At 47.0% G+C, this 25,418-nt stretch overlaps 1 protein-coding gene across 1 annotated transcript; it reads right to left on the bottom strand.

Annotated features, from left to right (window-relative positions):
- Positions 1-1,929: 1,929 nt before the first annotated feature.
- On the bottom strand, positions 1,930-25,045 carry LOC129851219 (palmitoleoyl-protein carboxylesterase notum1a-like). The gene is made up of 11 exons (XM_055917610.1): positions 23,951-25,045; positions 15,099-15,151; positions 12,068-12,163; positions 10,979-11,039; positions 6,993-7,051; positions 5,922-6,024; positions 5,521-5,712; positions 5,272-5,369; positions 4,621-4,768; positions 4,361-4,408; positions 1,930-3,978 (listed from the first exon to the last, which is right to left on the bottom strand). The coding sequence occupies exons 1-11, from the start codon at positions 24,328-24,330 to the stop codon at positions 3,609-3,611; spliced, it is 1,608 nt and encodes a 535-aa protein (XP_055773585.1). The 5' UTR covers positions 24,331-25,045; the 3' UTR covers positions 1,930-3,608.
- Between the last annotated feature and the right edge of the window lie 373 nt (positions 25,046-25,418).

The raw sequence follows: 25,418 nt of genomic DNA, 5'->3' as shown, positions 1-25,418 counted from the left end.
CCATCCAGACATTCCCCACATACTGTATCGGCCATCCATCCAGACATTCCCCACATACTGTATCGGCCATCCATCCAGACATTCCCCACATACTGTATCGGCCATCCATCCAGACATTCCCCACATACTGTATCGGCCATCCATCCAGACATTCCCCACATACTGTATCGGCCATCCATCCAGACATTCCCCACATACTGTATCGGCCATCCATCCAGACATTCCCCACATACTGTATCGGCCATCCATCCAGACATTCCCCACATACTGTATCGGCCATCCATCCAGACATTCCCCACATACTGTATCGGCCATCCATCCAGACATTCCCCACATACTGTATCGGCCATCCATCCAGACATTCCCCACATACTGTATCGGACATCCATCCAGACATTCCCCACATACAGTATCAGCCATCCATCCAGACATCTCTCCCATTCCCCACATACTGTATCAGACATCCATCCAGACATCTCTCCCATTCCCCACATACTGTATCAGGCATCCATCCAGACATTCCCCACATACTGTATCAGGCATCCATCCAGACATTCCCCACATACTGTATCAGGCATCCATCCAGACATTCCCCACATACTGTATCAGCCATCCATCCAGACATTCCCCACATACTGTATCAGCCATCCATCCAGACATTCCCCACATACTGTATCGGCCATCCATCCAGACATTCCCCACATACTGTATCGGCCATCCATCCAGACATTCCCCACATACTGTATCGGCCATCCATCCAGACATTCCCCACATACTGTATCGGCCATCCATCCAGACATTCCCCACATACTGTATCGGCCATCCATCCAGACATTCCCCACATACTGTATCGGCCATCCATCCAGACATTCCCCACATACTGTATCGGCCATCCATCCAGACATTCCCCACATACTGTATCGGCCATCCATCCAGACATTCCCCACATACTGTATCGGCCATCCATCCAGACATTCCCCACATACTGTATCGGCCATCCATCCAGACATTCCCCACATACTGTATCGGCCATCCATCCAGACATTCCCCACATACTGTATCGGCCATCCATCCAGACATTCCCCACATACTGTATCGGACATCCATCCAGACATTCCCCACATACAGTATCGGCCATCCATCCAGACATCTCTCCCATTCCCCACATACTGTATCAGACATCCATCCAGACATTCCCCACATACTGTATCGGCCATCCATCCAGACATTCCCCACATACTGTATCGGCCATCCATCCAGACATTCCCCACATACTGTATCGGCCATCCATCCAGACATTCCCCACATACTGTATCGGACATCCATCCAGACATTCCCCACATACAGTATCGGCCATCCATCCAGACATCTCTCCCATTCCCCACATACTGTATCAGACATCCATCCAGACATTCCCCACATACTGTATCGGCCATCCATCCAGACATTCCCCACATACTGTATCGGCCATCCATCCAGACATTCCCCACATACTGTATCGGCCATCCATCCAGACATTCCCCACATACTGTATCGGCCATCCATCCAGACATTCCCCACATACTGTATCGGCCATCCATCCAGACATTCCCCACATACTGTATCGGCCATCCATCCAGACATTCCCCACATACTGTATCAGGCATCCATCCAGACATTCCCCACATACTGTATCGGCCATCCATCCAGACATTCCCCACATACTGTATCGGCCATCCATCCAGACATTCCCCACATACTGTATCGGACATCCATCCAGACATTCCCCACATACAGTATCAGCCATCCATCCAGACATCTCTCCCATTCCCCACATACTGTATCAGACATCCATCCAGATATCTCTCCCATTCCCCACATACTGTATCAGGCATCCATCCAGACATTCCCCACATACTGTATCAGGCATCCATCCAGACATTCCCCACATACTGTATCAGCCATCCATCCAGACATTCCCCACATACTGTATCAGCCATCCATCCAGACATTCCCCACATACTGTATCAGCCATCCATCCAGACATTCCCCACATACTGTATCAGCCATCCATCCAGACATTCCCCACATACTGCATCAGCCATCCATCCAGACATTCCCCACATACTGCATCAGCCATCCATCTAGACATTCCCCACATACTGTATCAGCCATCCATCTCTCACTCTGCTAGTAGCCTATGTTTGGGTGTGGCAGTCTCCATCCCCCTCTGCTGGTGAGTTCAGATGTGGCAGTAGGCTGTGTGGTCGTTTGAGACAACTCTGATCAATCAATCAGTTCTAGTGAACCCTGTTACTATGGCTGTGTTTACACAGGCAGCCCAATTCTGGCCCAATTATTGGTAAAAGACCCTGATCTGATTGGTTAGAAGACCAATTAGTGTAAATAGATCAGAATTAGGCTGCCTGTGTAAACGTAGCCTATGAGGGGCTCGCTATAATCCACTGCCTTCCATATCAGAAGCTTGATTCTGTATCTTCTGTAGCATTGATCAAAATGATAATGGAAGTCTATCAAGTCATTACAGTCTGAGGATTCCACTTCATTTACATTCACAACTTCTACATCTATTATGCGTATATATATTTTCAAAATACACAAGTCCGCTGTCTTATTTACTTTAAAACTAACAGATTGCGTCCCAAATGACGATCTATTCCCAAAATATTGCATATTGCACTAGTTTTGACCAGAGCCCTATGGGGGAATCTGATACTATTTGGGACAGTATCCTTAAAACGGATGACGTTCCATTTATGTATGTCTTTTCACGCCTGAATAATTATTTTAGTTTAGTTCTGTTCAGGTTTGGCTGAGTTGAGTTCTGTTCAGGTTTGGCTGAGTTGAGTTCTGTTCAGGTTTGGCTGAGTTGAGTTCTGTTCAGGTTTGGCTGAGTTGAGTTCTGTTCAGGTTTGGCTGAGTTGAGTTCTGTTCAGGTTTGGCTGAGTTGAGTTCTGTTCAGGTTTGGCTGAGTTGAGTTCTGTTCAGGTTTGGCTGAGTTGAGTTCTGTTCAGGTTTGGCTGAGTTGAGTTCTGTTCAGGTTTGGCTGAGTTGAGTTCTGTTCAGGTTTGGCTGAGCTGAGTTCTGTTCAGGTTTGGCTGAGCTGAGTTCTGTTCAGGTTTGGCTGAGTTGAGTTCTGTTCAGGTTTGGCTGAGTTGAGTTCTGTTCAGGTTTGGCTGAGTTGAGTTCTGCCTTGTTGAGTAAAGCATTGTTCAGTTGTTTGAACTCAAACTTAGCAGTTCCGTTGTTGTGTTCTAATAACTAAAAATGAGTTATTATTCAGTCGAGTCGAGTTCTGTCCCGTTGCAGACACTATTCAAGCTGCGTTCAGAGTTGAGGTGTTTTGAGTTGCACCAAGTCAAAGTTCTGAATTCAGATCCATTGAGTCCAGTTCAGTTTAGCACAGTAACTTTTTCTGTTCAGTTCTGTTGCTTTTGGGGTTCGCTCAGTTTTGTTCAGTCCTGTTGCTTAGAGTTCAGTTCTGTTTCTATTCTGTTGTTGCATTGAGTTCCGTTCATCTCCACCAAAGCGTTCTTTGGTCCATGCCCTGCTGTGTCAGAGTGTGTGTGTGCGTTTCATTTCAGCTCCCTGCGTGAGTCTCTCCCTGCTCAGTTCCCGTTATTCAGCATCCCCAGCAGTTTCCCTGCGTCCATGCCCTGTTGCTGGGCCATCTTGGCAACATCAAACCCCATGTGTTTCAGGAACTGGATCACGCTCATTTCCTGTCCGGTGATCTGATCCCGTATAGTGGGACAGGTGGGATTACAGTGAGGCCAGGGGCAGCTGTCAATCAGACGCAGAGGACAGCCCCTTGGAGGCGAAGCTGGGGGCAGAGCCTTGTTGGTGGTGGGGTTAGGATCGTTGCTATGGGTGTTGTTGGAGGATCTTTGCTGGAGGTTGTTGTCGTGGAGACCACGGTCCCAGCAGTGTAGGGCTCTGGGGAGGGAGGTTCCTTTGACTTGGATGTCTATCCAGTAACTATGGTAACAGGGGGAGGAGCGGAAAGGAGGTTAGAAATAGGAGAGGTACCGGTCAAGTCACTCGTTTTTTGGTTTCAAGTTAAGGGTTATGATATGTCTAAGCTAAGACCCAGTTATGATATGTCTAAATTGAGACCCAGTTATGATATGTCTAATCTGAGACCCAGTTATGATATGTCTAATCTGAGACCCAGTTATGATATGTCTAACCTGAGACCCAGTTATGATATGTCTAATCTGAGACCCAGTTATGATATGTCTAACCTGAGACCCAGTTATGATATGTCTAACCTGAGACCCAGTTATGATATGTCTAATCTAAGACCCAGTTATGATATGTCTAATCTAAGAGGAAGTTAAGATCAGTTAAGATCACTCACTTCCTGGTGATGACCTCATGGGATAGGCAGGCTGGAGCAAACAGGGCTCTGGCATTCAGAACAGACAGATCAATCAACGTGATCAGAGGAGAGTTAACATTCCACATAACATAAAACGTTAACATTCTTTAGGGAATAAAACAGGAAGTTATGGTATGTATGTGTGTTTGTACATTATTATTATTGTGTGTGTGTGTGTGTGTCTCTGTGTGTACTATCCAATGTGTGTGTGTGTACATTCCTGTGTGTGTGTGGCTTACGGGACGTCTTTGAGTGTGTTCCTCAGCTCGTTGCCCAGATTCTGTATATATCTCCATTGTCCCTCGTGGACCGGATGACCAGTCAGGTGGATGTTATCTACTGTTAACTGGGCCTCATCAAATAACCACTGGACCACAAACACTGGACCTGGAGAGAGAGAAAGGGGTTAGAGGGGGGAGGGAGAAAGAGGGAGGGAGAAAGAGGAAAGAGAGAGAGGGATGAGGTAGAGAGAGGGAGGAGGGAGGGGGAAGTGGGGGAGGAAGAGAGAGGGAGGGGGAAAGTGGGGGAGGAAGAGAGAGAGGGGAAGTGGGGGGAGAGGGGGGGGGTGTCTACTTTTAACTGGGCCTCATCAAATAACACTGGACCTGGAGAGAAAGAGAGAGTGCTAGAGAGAGACAGAGAGAGAGAGACACACACAGAAGAATAGACAGAGAGAGAGAGACACAGAAGAAGAGAGAGAGGGAAGAGACAGAGAGAGAGAGAGAGTGAGGGAGAGAGGGAGGGAGAGGGAGAAAGAAAAAAGAGAGAGAGGGAAGAGACAGAGTGCTAGAGAGAGAGAGTGAGGGAGAGAGGGAGGGAGAGAGGGAGGGAGAGGGAGAAAGAAAAGAGAGAGAGAGGGAAGAGAGAGAGTACTAGAAACACTCTCTTACTCTTGAGTGTGGGGTAGACTTTATATCCAAAGAAGCAGTTCCACTCCTCTCCTATGTGAGTCTGTCTGCAGCTCTCTGGCACCACACTACCCCAGTACCTAGACAGGAAACAGGAAGTATAGTCAGATGTCACTCGTTGTCTCTCCCTCTCCCCCTCCCTCCCTCTTCCTCTCTCCCTCCTTCTCTCTCTCTCCCTCCCCTCCCATCCCTCCTCCCCTCCCATCCCTCCTTCCCTCTTCTTTCTCTCACCTGATTCCTCTCCTGATAGCCTCAGTAGGGTCACAGCTGATGGTGCTGTGACAGTCTGTAGATCTGTACTGCTTGTTATCCAGGAACCAGCCAGAGTCAGCCAGACCCCGGACCTGAATCTCCCTGTGTCCCCGGGACTCCAGGTGCTCCGCCACACGGTCCACGTTCAGGAGTACACCTGTACCCCCCGCACTGGAGGGGAGAGGGAGTGGGGAGAGAAAGGAAAGGGAGAGAGAGAGTGTAAAAACCATTAAGTAATCCAGAGAGGGGGAAATAAGGAGAGTTGGAGAGGTCCAGAGAGCCAGATTGAGGGAGAAACAGACGGATGTCCAAAAAAGTAAGTCAAGTAAAAATATTTGAGACTGTGGTGATTTAATCAGACACACACACAGTGTACTGACCTGCTCCCAGCCAGTAGCAGGACCTTAGCGCTGTCCAGTCCTTTAGTAAGCAGCTCATTAACCACCTCCTTAATGATCACTGAGCCCATGAACGCATAGTCACCTACACAGAGAGAAACATACGCACATACACACACAGAGCAACATGAAGACAGGCACAGTAGACTCATTGATTGATAGCTTGTTAAACTACCGGTGGGTCTAATCCTGAATGCTGATTGGTTAAAACCGCATTCCAGCCGGTGTCTATTCCACAAGTTACCACCAGCTAAATCTATGACGTTGAAATGTCTATTTATTCTGTTCCATCTGACTGTGCAATCCACTGTCTTAACAGCCCAGCCAGGCAATTTATAAACTTAATCTCCACTACAAAAAGCATCTAGAGATTATCTCACATTTCTTTTTGACTAACATTTAGTTTTCAATAGCGGAGATTTGTATAAACCCTGCTGTCTGTCTCTCTGACATTTGCAACATTGTTTAAATATTGAAATTCGATCTCCAGCTGTCCCATAGTAATGAACGCTTCGGGATGAGACAGACAGGAAGGTTTTCTCAGCCAGTCGGAATAATGAATCAGCATATTTTTGGGTGTATATATACAAAGAAATGTCAATAGAAAACAGTTCAAACACAGTGCAGCTAGTTTGCAGTCTTTCAGGCTTCAGTTTGAAGTGATTGTGTTAGCTGTGTTGTTGGCTAGCTCCTCTGTTGTTGGCTAGCTCCTCTGCTGTTGGCTAGCTCCTCTGAACAACAGTGTCCTGGCCAGAGAACACATTTTCTAAGTCAGGTGAAATCGCGCCTCATTAGCTCATTGTTGTGGATGTATCCAAATAAATGTAGTTGGCTAGCTAGCAAGCAAGGGATCAGAACGTTACCAGCCAGTATGGCAACCGTACTGATCGAACGAACGACTGGGTTGCGTCTTCGGCAACCCAACTGACAGGCATTATCAGGAATTATGACTTAAATGTTTTGAATTATTTGAAATAAAATGCCTAGTGTTTTTCCAAGGAGGCATCCTATTCCCTATAGAGTGCACTATATACTTGAACTGATGTTCCCTACTTTGGTCAGTCTTTGCTGAGGCTCCACTCCAGGCATCACTAGAGCAGTATGGGATGAACCTAGAGAGAGGAGAGAGAGATCCTGATGCTTTGTTGATTTCCAAAAAGCTTTTGACTCAATTTGGCAGGAGGGTCTGCTATACAAATTGATGGAAAGTGGTGTTGGGAGGGGAAACATACGACATTATAAAATCCATGTACACAAACAAGTCTGCGGTTAAAATTGGCAAAAAAACACACACATTTCTTTCCACAGGGTCGTGGGGTGAGACAGGGAGGCAGCTTAAGCCCCACCCTCTTCAACAAATATATCACCAAATTGGCGACGGCACTAGAACAGTCTGCAGCACCCGGCCTCACCCTACTAGAATCTGAAGTCAAATGTCTGTTTGCTGATGATCTGGTGCTTCTGTCCCCAACCAAGGAGGGCCTAATGCAGCACCTAGATCTTCTGCACAGATTCTGTCAGACCTGGGCCCTGACAGTTAATCTCAGTAAGACAAAAATAATGGTGTTCCAAAAAAGGTCCAGTTGCCAGGACCACAAATACAAATTCCATCTAGACACCGTTGCCCTAGAGCACACAAAAAACTATACAAACCTCGGCCTAAACACTTAACTAGCGCCACACTTAACTTGGACTAAGCTGTGAACGATCTCAGAGACAAGGCAAGGAGGTCCTTCTATGCCATCAAAAGAAACATAAAATTCGACATCCCAATTAGGATCTGGCTAAAAATACTTGAATCAGTTATAGAACCCATTGCCCTTTATGGTTGTGAGGTCTGGGGTCCGCTCACCAACCAAGAATTCACAAAATGAGACGAACACCAAATTGAGACTCTGCATGCAGAATTCTGCAAACATATCCTCCATGTACAACGTAAAACACCAAATAATGCATGCAGAGCAGAATTAGGCCGATACCCGCTAATTATCAAAATCCAGAAAAGAGCCATTAAATTCTACAACCACCTAAAAGGAAGCGATTCCCAAACACAAACACCATAAACAGACACACATATGCAAGAAGGGAGAGAAGAGCGATAGGAGAGAGAGCAGACTGAAAAGAAGGGAGAGAAGGGCGATAGGAGAGAGAGCAGACTGAAAAGAAGGGAGAGAAGAGCGATAGGAGAGAGAGCAGACTGAAAAGAAGGGAGAGGAGCGATAGGAGAGAGAGCAGACTGAAAAGAAGGGAGAGAAGAGCGATAGGAGAGAGAGCAGACTGAAAAGAAGGGAGAGGAGCGATAGGAGAGAGAGCAGACTGAAAAGAAGGGAGAGAAGAGCGATAGGAGAGAGAGCAGACTGAAAAGAAGGGAGAGAAGAGCGATAGGAGAGAGAGCAGACTGAAAAGAAGGGAGAGGAGCGATAGGAGAGAGAGCAGACTGAAAAGAAGGGAGAGAAGAGCGATAGGAGAGAGAGCAGACTGAAAAGAAGGGAGAGAAGAGCGATAGGAGAGAGAGCAGACTGAAAAGAAGGGAGAGAAGAGCGATAGGAGAGAGAGCAGACTGAAAAGAAGGGAGAGAAGAGCGATAGGAGAGAGAGCAGACTGAAAAGAAGGGAGAGGAGCGATAGGAGAGAGAGCAGACTGAAAAGAAGGGAGAGAAGAGCGATAGGAGAGAGAGCAGACTGAAAAGAAGGGAGAGAAGAGCGATAGGAGAGAGAGCAGACTGAAAAGAAGGGAGAGAAGAGCGATAGGAGAGAGAGAAGACTGAAAAGAAGGGAGAGAAGAGCGATAGGAGAGAGAGAGCAGACTGAAAAGAAGGGAGAGAAGAGCGATAGGAGAGAGAGCAGACTGAAAAGAAGGGAGAGAAGGGCGATAGGAGAGAGAGCAGACTGAAAAGAAGGGAGAGAAGGGCGATAGGAGAGAGAGAGCAGACTGAAAAGAAGGGAGAGAAGGGCGATAGGAGAGAGAGCAGACTGAAAAGAAGGGAGAGAAGAGCGATAGGAGAGAGAGCAGGCAAAAGAAGGGAGAGAAGGGCGATAGGAGAGAGAGAGCAGACTGAAAAGAAGGGAGAGAAGGGCGATAGGAGAGAGAGAGCAGACTGAAAAGAAGGGAGAGAAGAGCGATAGGAGAGAGAGCAGACTGAAAAGAAGGGAGAGTAGGGCGATAGGAGAGAGAGCAGACTGAAAAGAAGGGAGAGTAGGGCGATAGGAGAGAGAGCAGACTGAAAAGAAGGGAGAGAAGAGCGATAGGAGAGAGAGCAGACTGAAAAGAAGGGAGAGAAGGGCGATAGGAGAGAGAGCAGACTGAAAAGAAGGGAGAGAAGGGCGATAGGAGAGAGAGAGCAGACTGAAAAGAAGGGAGAGAAGGGCGATAGGAGAGAGAGAGCAGACTGAAAAGAAGGGAGAGAAGAGCGATAGGAGAGAGAGCAGACTGAAAAGAAGGGAGAGTAGGGCGATAGGAGAGAGAGCAGACTGAAAAGAAGGGAGAGTAGGGCGATAGGAGAGAGAGCAGACTGAAAAGAAGGGAGAGTAGGGCGATAGGAGAGAGAGCAGACTGAAAAGAAGGGAGAGAAGGGCGATAGGAGAGAGAGCAGACTGAAAAGAAGGGAGAGAAGGGCGATAGGAGAGAGAGCAGACTGAAAAGAAGGGAGAGTAGGGCGATAGGAGAGAGAGCAGACTGAAAAGAAGGGAGAGAAGGGCGATAGGAGAGAGAGCAGACTGAAAAGAAGGGAGAGAAGAGTGATAGGAGAGAGAGCAGACTGAAAAGAAGGGAGAGAAGAGCGATAGGAGAGAGAGCAGACTGAAAAGAAGGGAGAGAAGAGCGATAGGAGAGAGAGCAGACTGAAAAGAAGGGAGAGAAGAGCGATAGGAGAGAGAGCAGACTGAAAAGAAGGGAGAGAAGAGCGATAGGAGAGAGAGCAGACTGAAAAGAAGGGAGAGAAGAGCGATAGGAGAGAGAGCAGACTGAAAAGAAGGGAGAGAAGAGCGATAGGAGAGAGAGCAGACTGAAAAGAAGGGAGAGAAGAGCGATAGGAGAGAGAGCAGACTGAAAAGAAGGGAGAGAAGAGCGATAGGAGAGAGAGCAGACTGAAAAGAAGGGAGAGAAGAGCGATAGGAGAGAGAGCAGAATGAAAAGAAGGGAGAGTAGGGCGATAGGAGAGAGAGCAGACTGAAAAGAAGGGAGAGAAGGGCGATAGGAGAGAGAGCAGACTGAAAAGAAGGGAGAGAAGAGTGATAGGAGAGAGAGCAGACTGAAAAGAAGGGAGAGAAGAGCGATAGGAGAGAGAGCAGACTGAAAAGAAGGGAGAGAAGAGCGATAGGAGAGAGAGCAGACTGAAAAGAAGGGAGAGGAGCGATAGGAGAGAGAGCAGACTGAAAAGAAGGGAGAGAAGAGCGATAGGAGAGAGAGCAGACTGAAAAGAAGGGAGAGAAGAGCGATAGGAGAGAGAGCAGACTGAAAAGAAGGGAGAGAAGAGCGATAGGAGAGAGAGCAGACTGAAAAGAAGGGAGAGAAGAGCGATAGGAGAGAGAGCAGACTGAAAAGAAGGGAGAGAAGAGCGATAGGAGAGAGAGCAGACTGAAAAGAAGGGAGAGAAGAGCGATAGGAGAGAGAGCAGACTGAAAAGAAGGGAGAGAAGAGCGATAGGAGAGAGAGCAGACTGAAAAGAAGGGAGAGAAGGGCGATAGGAGAGAGAGAGCAGACTGAAAAGAAGGGAGAGAAGGGCGATAGGAGAGAGAGCAGACTGAAAAGAAGGGAGAGTAGGGCGATAGGAGAGAGAGCAGACTGAAAAGAAGGGAGAGAAGAGCGATAGGAGAGAGAGCAGACTGAAAAGAAGGGAGAGAAGAGTGATAGGAGAGAGAGCAGACTGAAAAGAAGGGAGAGAAGAGCGATAGGAGAGAGAGCAGACTGAAAAGAAGGGAGAGAAGGGCGATAGGAGAGAGAGCAGACTGAAAAGAAGGGAGAGAAGAGTGATAGGAGAGAGAGCAGACTGAAAAGAAGGAGTCAAATAAAGAAGAGAAAAGGAGGGATGGAGTTCTTACACCATGTTGGCATTCCACCAATAGGGGTTCTCCTCTGGTTGAGGAGACAGAATACCTGTACCTGGAGACAGAGAACCACAGAGAGAGGGGGGTAAAGACCCATACATACATACATACATACATACATACATACATACATACATACATACATACATACATACATAGAGAGAGAGCCATGGAAATGAAGAGAGAGAGAGAGAGGGGAGATGGAGGGGGAGAGAGAGGGAGATAAAGACCAATGGAAATTAAGAGAGGGGGGGATAAAGAGAGAGAGGGGGGGATAAAGAGAGAGAGGGGGTGGAGGGGGAGAGAGAGGGAAGATGGAGGGGGAGAGAGAGGGAGAGGGAGAAGGAGATAAAGACCCATGGAAATGAAGAGAGAGAGGGAGAGAGAGAGGGAGAAGGAGAGAGAGAGGGGGGGAGAGGGGGATAAAGACCCATGGAAATGAAGAGAGAGAGAGGGGGGAGATGGAGGGGGAGAGGGAGAGGGAGGGAGAGAGGGAGATAAAGCACGATGGAAATGAAGAGAGAGAGAGGGGGGAGAGGAGGGGGATAGAGAGATGTAGGGGAGGGAGAGAAGGAGATAAAGCCCCATTGAAATGAAGAGAGAGAGAGAGAGAGAGAGAGAGAGAGAGAGAGAGAGAGAGAGAGAGAGAGAGAGAGAGAGAGAGAGAGAGAGAGAGAGAGAGAGAGAGAGAGAGAGAGAGAGAGAGAGAGGAAAGAGGTACTTGTGAGTGTGAGATTAACTTTGGTAACTAAAACAGACAGACTGACTGAGTTCTACTGATTAATAAAAGAGAAACACTAACATTTATATGGCCTGAGATCTTTTCCCTCTACAGCCTGTACTGGACCAATGATTTTTAAAGAGTCAATTCGTTTTTGCAGCAGCTCCCTGAACTTTTGACTGGTTTGACTGGTTTGACTGGTTATACTAGTTCATAGACATGTTATAAGCATGTTGTACAGTGTTCTGGTGAAGTCTGACTCTGAACACCAATAGCATAGGTTATAGCAACAGTATTACTCGCTATTACCATTAATAAACATGTTATGAGCTTGTAATAAGTGTTAATAACAGTGTGCTGACCTGTTCTGGTGCGTGGCCACTTGAGGGAGCTCATGAGTCTCCTCATTGTCTGGTACCTGGTGTCACAAGTCTGTCTGTTGAAACAGTACCATCCACCTACAGACCAACAACATTACATACAGCACCATCCACCTACAGACCAACAACATTACATTCAGCACCATCCACCTACACAGACCAACAACATTACATACAGCACCATCCACCTACACAGACTAACAACATTACACACAGCACAATCCACCTACACAGACTAACAACATTACATAAAGCACCATCCACCTACACAGACCAACATTATATACAGCACCATCCACCTACACAGACCAACAACATTACATACAGCACCATCCACCTACACAGACTAACATTACATACAGCACCATCCACCTACACAAACCAACATTACATACAGCACCATCCACCTACACAGACCAACATTACAAACAGTACCATCCACCTACACAGACCAACAACATTACATACAGCACCATCCACCTACACAGAACAACATTACATACAGCACCACCCACCTACACAGACCAACAACATTACATACAGCACCATCCACCTACACAGACCAACAACATTACATACAGCACCATCCACCTACACAGACCAACAACATTACATACAGCACCATCCACCTACACAGACCAACATTACATACAGCACCATCCACCTACACAGACCAACAACATGACATACAGGACCATCCACCTACACAGACCAACAACATTATATACAGCACCATCCACCTACACAGACCAACAACATTACATACAGTACCATCCACCTACACAGACCAACAACATTTCATACAGTACCATCCACCTACACAGACCAACAACATTACATACAGCACCATCCACCTACAATGACCAACAACATTGCATACAGCACCATCCACCTACACAGACCAACAACATTACATACAGCACCATCCACCTACACAGACCAACATTACATACAGCACCATCCACCTACACAGATCAACATTACATACAGCACCATCCACCTACACAGACCAACAACATTACATACAGTACCATCCACCTACACAGACCAACAACATTACATACAGTACCATCCACCTACACAGACCAACAACATTACATACAGCACCATCCACCTACACAGACCAACAACATTACATACAGCACAATCCACATACACAGACCAACATTATATACAGCACCATCCACCTACACAGACCAACAACATTACATACAGCACAATCCACATACACAGACCAACATTACATACAGCACCATCCACATACACAGACCAACATTACATACAGCACCATCCACATACACAGACCAACATTACATACAGCACCATCCACCTACACAGACCAACATTACAAACAGTACCATCCACCTACACAGACCAACAACAACATTACATACAGCACCATCCACCTACACAGACCAACAACATTACATACAGCACCATCCACCTACACAGACCAACAACATTACATACAGCACCATCCACCTACACAGAACAACATTACATACAGCACCATCCACCTACACAGACCAACAACATTACATACAGCACCATCCACCTACACAGACCAACAACATTACACACAGCACAATCCACCTACACAGACCAACATTACATACAGCACCATCCACCTACACAGACCAACAACATTACATACAGCGCCATCCACCTACACAGACTAACATTACATACAGCACCATCCACCTACACAGACCAACATTATATACAGCACCATCCACCTACACAGACCAACAACATGACATACAGCACCATCCACCTACACAGACCAAAAACATTTCATACAGTACCATCCACCTACACAGACCAACAACATTACATACAGCACCATCCACCTACAATGACCAACAACATTACATACAGCACCATCCACCTACACAGACCAACAACATTACATACAGCACCATCCACCTACACAGACCAACATTACATACAGCACCATCCACCTACACAGATCAACATTACATACAGCACCATCCACCTACACAGACCAACAACATTACATACAGCACCATCCACCTACACAGACCAACATTACATACAGTACCATCCACCTACACAGACCAACATTACATACAGCACCATCCACCTACACAGACCAACATTACATACAGCACCATCCACCTACACAGATCAACATTACATACAGCACCATCCACCTACACAGACCAACAACATTACATACAGCACCATCCACCTACACAGACCAACATTATATACAGCACCATCCACCTACACAGACCAACGACATTACATACAGCACCATCCACCTACACAGAGACCAACAACATTACATACAGCACCATCCATCTACACAGACCAACACCATTTCATACAGTACCATCCACCTACACAGACCAACAACATTACATACAGCACCATCCACCTACACAGATCAACATTACATACAGCACCATCCACCTACACAGACCAACATTACATACAGCACCATCCACCTACACAGACCAACATTACATACAGCACCATCCACCTACACAGACCAACAACATTACATACAGCACCATCCACCTACACAGACCAACATTACATACAGCACCATCCACCTACACAGACCAACAACATTACATACAGCACCATCCACCTACACAGACCAACAACATTACATACAGCACCGTCCACCTACACAGACCAACATTACATACAGCACCATCCACCTACACAGACCAACATTACATACAGCACCATCCACCTGCACAGACAACAACAACAGATATCAATATGGCACTAGGGCCAGGATTCAATCCAAGGCCGGTTATAGAGCAGCGCACTGGTCAGTCGACTGCACCTTTTAAAGGTCATGTCCCTGCCGTTTGTGCAGCTCACATTCACGATAAACACAGTGTCAACTCAAAACGTACATTACCTTTAAGAGGCATATTGTAGGCTGTTCAGTGCTCTGCCCTGTAACGTGACTTGGATTGAAAAATACAGCAGACAAATAGCAGAGGGTTTGGAAGTCTTAAACCTCTCAACTCACCCTCCAGGAATATCAGCCACCTCCTGCTACCTTTAGAGTCCCTGATGTAGTACCTATACGGGACAATACAAAAACAAACTGCTTTACAAGTGTGTGTGTGTGTGTGTGTGTGTGTGTGTGTGTGTGTGTGTGTGTGTGTGTGTGTGTGTGTGTGTGTGTGTGTGTGTGTGTGTGTGTGTGTGTGTGTTCCCCCTTTTCTTCTTCAAAGTGAGCCATCTGACAGAATCACATAGTTCAGTGTCAATTGGGGGGGGGGAAATTATTAGACTGGGGGGGAAAAGGCAGTGTTGGCAGACCCCGACACACACACACACACACACACACACACACACACACACACACACACACACACACACACACACACAGAGGTTGGGTTTGTGTTATAGACCCGCTCCAGAACAGTTGGTTGGGTTTGTGTTATAGACCCGCTCCAGAACAGTTGGTTGGGTTTGTGTTATAGACCCGCTCCAGAACAGTTGGTTGGGTTTGTGTTATAGACCGCTCCAGAACAGTTGGTTGGGTTTGTGTTATAGACCGCTCCAGAACAGTTGGTTGGGTTTGTGTTATAGACCCGCTCCAGAACAGTTGGTTGGGTTTGTGTTATAGACCCGCTCCAGAACAGTTGGTTGGGTTTGTGTTATAGACCCGCTCCAGAACAGTTGGTTGGGTTTGTGTTATAGACCGCTCCAGAACAGTTGGTTGGGTTTGTGTTATAGACGGCTCCAGAACAGTTGGTTGGGTTTGTGTTATAGACCGCTCCAGAACAGTTGGTTTTGTGTTATAGACCCGCTCCAGAACAGTTGATTGGGTTTGTGTTATAGACCGCTCCAGAACAGTTGGTTGGGTTATAGACCCGCTCCAGAACAGTTGGTTGGGTTTGTGTTATAGACCCGCTCCAGAACAGTTGGTTGGGTTTGTGTTATAGACCCGCTCCAGAACAGTTGGTTGGGTTTGTGTTATAGACCCGCTCCAGAACAGTTGGTTGGGTTATAGACCCGCTCCAGAACAGTTGGTTGGGTTTGTGTTATAGACCGCTCCAGAACAGTTGGTTGGGTTTGTGTTATAGACCCGCTCCAGAACAGTTGGTTGGGTTTGTGTTATAGACCCGCTCCAGAACAGTTGGTTGGGTTTGTGTTATAGACCCGCTCCAGAACAGTTGGTTGGGTTATAGACCCGCTCCAGAACAGTTGGTTGGGTTTGTGTTATAGACCGCTCCAGAACAGTTGGTTGGGTTTGTGTTATAGACCCGCTCCAGAACAGTTGGTTGGGTTTGTGTTATAGACCGCTCCAGAACAGTTGGTTGGGTTTGTGTTATAGACCGCTCCAGAACAGTTGGTTGGGTTTGTGTTATAGACCCGCTCCAGAACAGTTGGTTGGGTTTGTGTTATAGACCCGCTCCAGAACAGTTGGTTGGGTTTGTGTTATAGACCCGCTCCAGAACAGTTGGTTGGGTTTGTGTTATAGACCGCTCCAGAACAGTTGGTTGGGTTTGTGTTATAGACCCGCTCCAGAACAGTTGGTTGGGTTTGTGTTATAGACCCGCTCCAGAACATTTGGTTGGGTTTGTGTTATAGACCCGCTCCAGAACAGTTGGTTGGGTTTGTGTTATAGACCCGCTCCAGAACAGTTGGTTGGGTTTGTGTTATAGACCGCTCCAGAACAGTTGGTTGGGTTTGTGTTATAGACCGCTCCAGAACAGTTGGTTGGGTTTGTGTTATAGACCCGCTCCAGAACAGTTGGTTGGGTTTGTGTTATAGACCCGCTCCAGAACAGTTGGTTGGGTTTGTGTTATAGACCCGCTCCAGAACAGTTGGTTGGGTTTGTGTTATAGACCCGCTCCAGAACAGTTGGTTGGGTTTGTGTTATAGACCCGCTCCAGAACAGTTGGTTGGGTTTGTGTTATAGACCCGCTCCAGAACAGTTGGTTGGGTTTGTGTTATAGACCCGCTCCAGAACAGTTGGTTGGGTTTGTGTTATAGACCCGTTCCAGAACAGTTGGTTGGGTTTGTGTTATAGACCCGCTCCAGAACAGTTGGTTGGGTTTGTGTTATAGACCGCTCCAGAACAGTTGGTTGGGTTATAGACCCGCTCCAGAACAGTTGGTTGGGTTTGTGTTATAGACCCGCTCCAGAACAGTTGGTTGGGTTTGTGTTATAGACCCGCTCCAGAACAGTTGGTTGGGTTTGTGTTATAGACCCGCTCCAGAACAGTTGGTTGGGTTTGTGTTATAGACCCGCTCCAGAACAGTTGGTTGGGTTTGTGTTATAGACCCGCTCCAGAACAGTTGGTTGGGTTTGTGTTATAGACCCGCTCCAGAACAGTTGGTTGGGTTTGTGTTATAGACCCGCTCCAGAACAGTTGGTTGGGTTTGTGTTATAGACCCGCTCCAGAACAGTTGGTTGGGTTTGTGTTATAGACCCGCTCCAGAACAGTTGGTTGGGTTTGTGTTATAGACCCGCTCCAGAACAGTTGGTTGGGTTTATGTTATAGACCCGCTCCAGAACAGTTGGTTGGGTTTGTGTTATAGACCCGCTCCAGAACAGTTGGTTGGGTTTGTGTTATAGACCCGCTCCAGAACAGTTGGTTGGGTTTGTGTTATAGACCCGCTCCAGAAGGTGTGCGGTCCTTTAGGCTTCTGCTTTGAACTAAACTTGAAACATTTGGCTCTGGCTTCCAGCTAAAACACCCAGACAGACAGAGCCCATTCAGATGCCTAAAACACCCAGACAGACAGAGCCCATTCAGGTGCCTAAAACACCCAGACAGACAGAGCCCATTCAGATGCCTAAAACACCCAGACAGACAGAGCCCATTCAGACGCCTAAAACAGCCAGACAGACAGAGCCCATTCAGATGCCTAAAACACCCAGACAGACAGAGCCCATTCAGGTGCCTAAAACAGCCAGACAGACAGAGCCCATTCAGATGCCTAAAACAGCCAGACAGACAGAGCCCATTCAGATGCCTAAAACAGCCAGACAGACAGAGCCCATTCAGACGCCTAAAACACCCAGACAGACAGAGCCCATTCAGATGCCTAAAACAGCCAGACAGACAGAGCCCATTCAGATGCCTAAAACAGCCAGACAGACAGAGCCCATTCAGATGCCTAAAACAGCCAGACAGACAGAGCCCATTCAGATGCCTAAAACAGCCAGACAGACAGAGCCCATTCAGATGCCTAAAACACCCAGACAGACAGAGCCCATTCAGGTGCCTAAAACAGCCAGACAGACAGAGCCCATTCAGATGCCTAAAACAGCCAGACAGACAGAGCCCATTCAGATGCCTAAAACAGCCAGACAGACAGAGCCTATTCAGATGCCTAAAACAGCCAGACAGACAGAGCCTATTCAGATGCCTAAAACACCCAGACAGACAGAGCCCATTCAGGTGCCTAAAACACCCAGACAGACAGAGCCCATTCAGACGCCTAAAACACCCAGACAGACAGAGCCCATTCAGGTGCCTAAAACACCCAGACAGACAGAGCCCATTCAGATGCCTAAAACAGCCAGACAGACAGAGCCCATTCAGGTGCCTAAAACACCCAGACAGACAGAGCCCATTCAGATGCCTAAAACACCCAGACAGACAGAGCCCATTCAGATGCCTAAAACAGCCAGACAGACAGAGCCCATTCAGGTGCCTAAAACACCCAGACAGACAGAGCCCATTCAGATGCCTAAAACACCCAGACAGACAGAGCCCATTCAGATGCCTAAAACAGACAGACAGACAGAGCCCATTCAGATGCCTAAAACAGACAGACAGACAGAGCCCATTCAGGTGCCTAAAACAGCCTTTCAACAGGGGCCTGTTTGGATGCCTATATCAAAGGAACCCAGGGCCATTATATGAATGATTGGATTAGTGTAATGTGTGTAGAAAGTCCTCACCACAGGAGAGTTACACTACACTCAGTCAGACTGATCACTAGTGGTCCGGCCTGGCAGACACAAAGACACACACATAAACAAGGGACAGTCTTTGGGCTGCATGTGTGAGGTTGTGTGAAACACACACACACTCGTGTGCTGTTATGAACAGGCAGGTGATGGTATGAACAGGCAGCTGATGGCATGAACAGGCAGCTGATGGTATGAACAGGCAGGTGCTGTTATGAACAGGCAGGTGCTGTTATGAACAGGCAGCTGATGGTATGAACAGGCAGGTGCTGTTATGAACAGGCAGGTGCTGTTATGAACAGGCAGCTGATGGTATGAACAGGCAGTTGATGGCATGAACAGGCAGGTGATGGTATGAACAGGCAGTTGATGGCATGAACAGGCAGGTGATGGTATGAACAGGCAGCTGATGGTATGAACAGGCAGCTGATGGTATGAACAGGCAGGTGATGGTATGAACAGGCAGGTGCTGTTATGAACAGGCAGTTGATGGTATGAACAGGCAGGTGCTGTTATGAACAGGCAGGTGATGGTATGAACAGGCAGGTGATGGCATGAACAGGCAGGTGATGGTATGAACAGGCAGGTGATGGCATGAACAGGCAGGTGCTGGTATGAACAGGCAGGTGATGGCATGAACAGGCAGGTGATGGTATGAACAGGCAGGTGATGGTATGAACAGGCAGGTGATGGCATGAACAGGCAGGTGATGGTATGAACAGGCAGGTGCTGGTATGAACAGGCAGGTGATGGCATGAACAGGCAGGTGATGGGATGAACAGGCAGGTGATGGCATGAACAGGCAGGTGATGGTATGAACAGGCAGGTGCTGGTATGAACAGGCAGGTGATGGTATGAACAGGCAGGTGCTGGTATGAACAGGCATGTGCTGGTATGAACAGGCAGGTGATGGCATGAACAGGCAGGTGATGGGATGAACAGTTCACACACAAACTCCTGCTCCTGTTCTGCAGCTATCCATCTCCATTAGTGAGAGATGTGCCAGATGTTTTAGCTTTAAGAGGATTAACTGTGTCTACTGGACAGCTGCCGGAAAGGAGAGAGACAGAGACACTGACAGACAGAGAAAGAGAGAGAGAGAGCTCAGAGACACCGACAGAGAGAGACAGACACTGACAGACAGAGAGAGAGAGAGAGAGCTCTGAGACACCGACAGAGAGAGAGAGAGACACACAGACAGACAGAGAGAGATTTTAACTATTTTCGCATCGATACAACACATACGACATTTGAAATGTCTTTATTCTTTTGGAACTTCTGTGAGTGGAATGTTTACTGTTCATTTTTATTGTTGATTTCAATTTTGTTTATTATCTATTTCACTTGCTTTGGCAATTTGGCCCTTATCTCAGTTCACTGGTCACGATGGCTACACCCACCCGTAGCACGCGCTCCAGCAGGTGTATCTCACTGATCATCCCTAAAGCCAAAACCTCATTTGGACGCCTTTCCTTCCAGTTCTCTGCTACCTGCGACTGGAACGAATTGCAAAAATCTCTGAAGTTGGAGACTTTTATCTCCCTCAACAACTTTAAAAATCTGCTATCCGAGCAGCTAACCGATCACTGCAGCTGTACATAGTCCATTTGTAAACTACCCACCCAATTTACCTACCTCACCCCCATACTGCTTTTATTTATTTACTTTTCTGCTCTTTTGCACACCAGTATCTCTTCTTGCACATGATCATCTGATGATTTATCACTCCAGTGTTAATTTGCTAAATTGTAATTATTCGATTTATTGCCTACCTCATGCCTTTTGCACACATTGTATATAGATTCTCTTTTTTCTACCATGTTATTGACTTGTTTATTGTTTACTCCATGTGTAACTCTGTGTTGTTGTCTGTTCACACCGCTATGCTTTATCTTGGCCAGGTCGCAGTTGCAAATGAGAACTTGTTCTCAACTACCCTACCTGGTTAAATAAAGGTGAAATAATAAAAAAATAAAAAAAATGTTAACATATGTTTCCCATGCCAATAAAGCCCTTGAATTGAAAGAGAGCAAGCGACAGACAGACAGACAGACAGACAGACAGACAGACAGACAGACAGACAGAGACAAAGACTAAGAGAAAATGAAGTCTTATATATAAAAATGTGACTTTTAACTTTGGGTTGCCAGATTGAACATTTAAAAATGATGTGGGAAAGAGTAGAAAGGGGGCGCCAGGTTGGGTTCAAGTAGTTCAAACAAATCAACGTCAGAAGCTTCATTTGTAATTAAGAAACACAGGGAGAGTAAATTCCTCACATCCTCAGACACATTGTTCTTAATAACTCCTCGTGGCTGTGGAAAAGTACTCCCCCCCCTCACACTGTATGGGTTTTTACACACACATGCCAATGGCAGCAGGAGAAGTGTAGCCTTAACGGCAGTGATCCACTATACAGATAGCCACGCTAGCTTCGCCCTCGTGTGGGTGTTAGCAAGCATGCTAGCTACGGCTAGGTATCAACAGCTAATCCAGGCCGGGCTGGAAGTTATAGTGAGGTTCGATTGGTCAATCAAGATGCAATGTTGTGGAGTATTTGGATAAAGTTCAGTTTATTCCAATTTAGGTCCCGCCCTGTTCACGTCCCTCGCCCATTTTCGCATTACCCAATGGTCCCCCACCCGCTTCACTTCCTGCATCGACAATGAATGGATATTGGTTGTTTCATCGCCCACAACGTGCTGGATGGATCTCTGCAGTAACTCTCGAGGCAGACTGTGTGGTTGAGAGAGGGTTGGATCTCTGCAGTAACTCTCGAGGCAGACTGTGTGCTTGAGAGAGGGTTGGATCTCTGCAGTAACTCTCGAGGCAGACTGTGTGCTTGAGAGAGGGTTGGATCTCTGCAGTAACTCTCGAGGCAGACTGTGTGCTTGAGAGAGGGTTGGATCTCTGCAGTAACTCTCGAGGCAGACTGTGTGGTTGAGAGAGGGTTGGATCTCTGCAGTAACTCTCGAGGCAGACTGTGTGCTTGAGAGAGGGTTGGATCTCTGCAGTAACTCTCGAGGCAGACTGTGTGCTTGAGAGAGGGTTGGATCTCTGCAGTAACTCTCGAGGCAGACTGTGGTTGAGAGAGGGTTGGATCTCTGCAGTAACTCTCGAGGCAGACTGTGGTTGAGAGAGGGTTGGATCTCTGCAGTAACTCTCGAGGCAGACTGTGTGGTTGAGAGAGGGTTGGATCTCTGCAGTAACTCTCGAGGCAGACTGTGTGTTTGAGAGAGGCTTGGATCTCTGCAGTAACTCTCGAGGAAGACTGTGTGGTTGAGAGAGGCTTGGATCTCTGCAGTAACTCTCGAGGCAGACTGTGTGGTTGAGAGAGGGTTGGATCCGTCGTGAGAAATTAGCAATTTGTGGTTGGAGGGATAAGCGATGGTTGTAATTTTCTCTGCTGGTTGTCAGATAGAGCAGGCGTGCGTGCCCAGAGCCTGTCTGCCTGGCCCTGCATGGCCTCGCGCACCGCAAGTGAGGGTCTATTGAGAGGTCTCTTGTGGTTTGGGATGTTGCTGACACACACAGTCACGTCGATGGAGAGCGGAGACACTCTGGTGTGCTGATTCTCTCCCTCTCTCGTTCTCTCTCTCCCTCTCTCGTTCTCTCTCTCCCTCTCTCGTTCTCTCTCTCCCTCTCTATGTAAAGTGATGTGGGTCTGAGGTCTTTACTTGGGATAGAGTGGGATCACGAGAGGTTCCGTTGTGATGAGTCAACTGAATCTCGCTCTCTTTCTGGTTCTCTCTCTTTGATTCATAATGGAATAGTCATCTTAAAGATGAATAGCAAACTGTGTAATTAGGGTCTATTCTATTCTTCAACCTTCAGTTGACTTGTGAGCCTGTTCTCACACTGGAGAAGACAAAAAATAAACTGGCAAAAGGCAGTCTTTCTCTCTCAACACCTGGCAACCATGGTGTGAAACAACATACGGATTTCAAAGCACTACTTCCCAAAGTCAATTATCACAGTTATTTGACCAAAACATTGTTTTTTCACACTGAGCATAACCCCTATTTTCTTCCCGTGAAGAAATCGGCCCATGTTTGTTCTATTGGTCACTATCAACCTATAACTGTCATGGCGCTTTCATGCAGGGCACCTGTCGCGGCTGGAAGTGGATCTGAGAGGACAACAGGGCTTCGGCTTTGTGGAATGTTTTTACTTTCACACCTTCTTTCATCACAATCATCCATTAGCGTCGCTACATTCCGTTCTAATATAGCGTCCCCTCCTCAATTTCACGTCTCTCTCCAAATGCGCAATATCATGACGCACGGCCTAGAAAGTCATTTGGATAAAGCCAAAGGCAACAAGGATAGTAGCCTACAAGAGGATGAGATTTGTCCCTATAGACTCTGATCCGAAGTCTGTCTTGCGTTTTCCATTCAAACGGTTGAGGTTATATGGGTTTGGAGAGCATAAGCTGATCCTAGACCTGTGACGCAAATAAACGGCACTACATAAACAACCAACCAACCAAAGCTATACATTGCCTGTCGCCTGCTGTACATGAAATGCATTGTTTTCACTGTGGCCTCGCGTGCTCTCCTTCCGCAAAATGTCTTTTGTCAAACGTTCCGTTGATGAGAGGCATCTGATCTCGCGGTCCGGGCTCCCTCTCGAGCTCCGACATAGATCTCAGAGAGCGCCCGTCTTCTGATATTGTCATTTTTTTATCCATTTTGGTCACATCCGGATTGACATGAAGGGCAGGAAAAGTTTTTGTGGTGGTGATAGATGGACTGGCTTTCATTCAGCCATTGAGAGTTTGATAGACAACTGGAAAGATGTGTCAAAGTCAATACGTACAACAAAAGTATGTGATTGTCATGTGAGTTTAGACTACTTGTGAAAAGTTGAAAAGTGAAGTTTAGGGCGACTTTAATTCAGGCCAATTCAGAATTTAAACGTCAAACTTTAAAGTCTTCCACTTACCCAGCTGGGGATCCATCGTTACACGTCGCAGAGGAATTGTCCAAGAAGTGCAGCCTCATGTCCTGGTCCAGCTTCTGCGCCGAGCACGGGTACAGCGACTGCGCCAGGTTTTTAATTTGGGTCATAAAGTTGTCCATGTTCCCCTCGACGGCGGTGAAGTCTAACGGGAAGCTCTCACTGGCTCCGGTCCCCTCTACTACCCGGTCCCTGTATGTTAACGTTGGGGACGGCATGGCTGAGGCTCTCCGGTGTTGCGCGCGGCTGCCCCGTAGCTTCCTCGCCTCTGGTGCACCAATGTGAAGAAGACCCAACAACAAAGCGGAACGCAGCAACGCAAGAGTCCCTATAGGCCTACTTCTCTCAGTACTTTGGCTCGTCATTTCAAAAACCTTAAGAGGGAGGGGGAAAAACAACTTAATAGTTCCTTGGGGTAAAAACTAAACAAGAGTGCGTCTGGTCTGGTGAGCTAAATGAAAAAGTTGCAGTGGATGAATTGCCAAAGAGAGTCAAATGTAAACAGAGAGAGAAAGAGTTCCACTTGGCATCAGTGTGTTATCGACAGAAGAATCAGGTGTTCCAGCGGTTCCAGAGCTTGGTGTGGGCTGTCAGACGACTCCAAAATGACTCCAAGCTAGAACGCGGAAAACATTTAAATCAGGTTTCAGTGTGGTGCGCCATTCGCCTTCAATCACATCCATTAGGGTAAAAAAAAACTGTAATTCAAATAAAAAATATAGGCTATATTAAAAAGGAAAAGAAAACAACTTTGAAGTCACTGGTATCATGTAAAAATGCGGATAAAAATACAAATCAGGCTCATTTTAGTGATTCACCAAAAAGTGTTTGCATCCCCCTTCTATTTCTTGAGATATCAAACGGTTTTCAACGGTTTTCCCAGCGCTGATAAGACAGATGGCATCACTTGCTACTGCTGCCCTGGTCGAAGTGACGTTCATACTATCAGGCAGGCACCAGAGGGGTTTTATTCAAACGTTTCCCCCGTTTCTTCCCCCCAAACCAATCGTTATCGTGGGCTGGTGCTTTGAGGGGCGTGAGTTTCACACACATACACCTTTGTTTTACTATCTTTGTGGGGACCAAACAAATGATTCCCATTCAAAATTCTTTTTGCCCTAACCCCTCACCCTTAATATATCCTTAACCCTTAAACCTGAAATATCCCTTTTCTTGTGGGGACTGGCGAAATGTCCCCAATTGTCCTGATTGGTCCCAAAAAGGATAGTAATACCAACAACACTCACACGGCACGCCTCCTCATGACCAGGTTGTCCCCTTTGATCTTGTTATGTTGTTGCCTTCGGTCTCTATTTACGTAGTGTCGTCTCTCTTGTCGTGATGTGTGTTTTGTCCTAGATTTATTTTTGTATTTTTAATCCCAGCCCCGTCCCCGCAGGAGGCCTTTTGCCAGGCCGTTGATGTAAATAAGAATTGGTTCTTAACTGCATTA

The sequence above is a fragment of the Salvelinus fontinalis genome, chromosome 3 (genome assembly GCF_029448725.1).
Source record: "Salvelinus fontinalis isolate EN_2023a chromosome 3, ASM2944872v1, whole genome shotgun sequence".
Classification (NCBI taxonomy): Eukaryota; Metazoa; Chordata; class Actinopteri; order Salmoniformes; family Salmonidae; genus Salvelinus; species Salvelinus fontinalis.
The sequence above is the reverse complement of the archived record's forward strand: the minus strand, read 5'-3'. Positions and strand labels throughout refer to the sequence as shown.

What these genes read in the sequence shown, in the direction of transcription:
- LOC129851219 (XM_055917610.1), bottom strand. Translation starts at nt 24,330, where the DNA reads ATGACGAGCCAAAGTACTGAGAGAAGTAGGCCTATAGGGACTCTTGCG. An exon ending in AACGATGGATCCCCAGCTGG is followed by an intron (nt 15,152 to 23,950) that starts GTAAGTGGAAGA and finishes TGTCCCGTATAG; the next exon opens with GTACTACATCAGGGACTCTA. An exon ending in CATGAGGTCATCACCAGGAA is followed by an intron (nt 3,979 to 4,360) that starts GTGAGTGATCTT and finishes CTGTTACCATAG; the next exon opens with TTACTGGATAGACATCCAAG.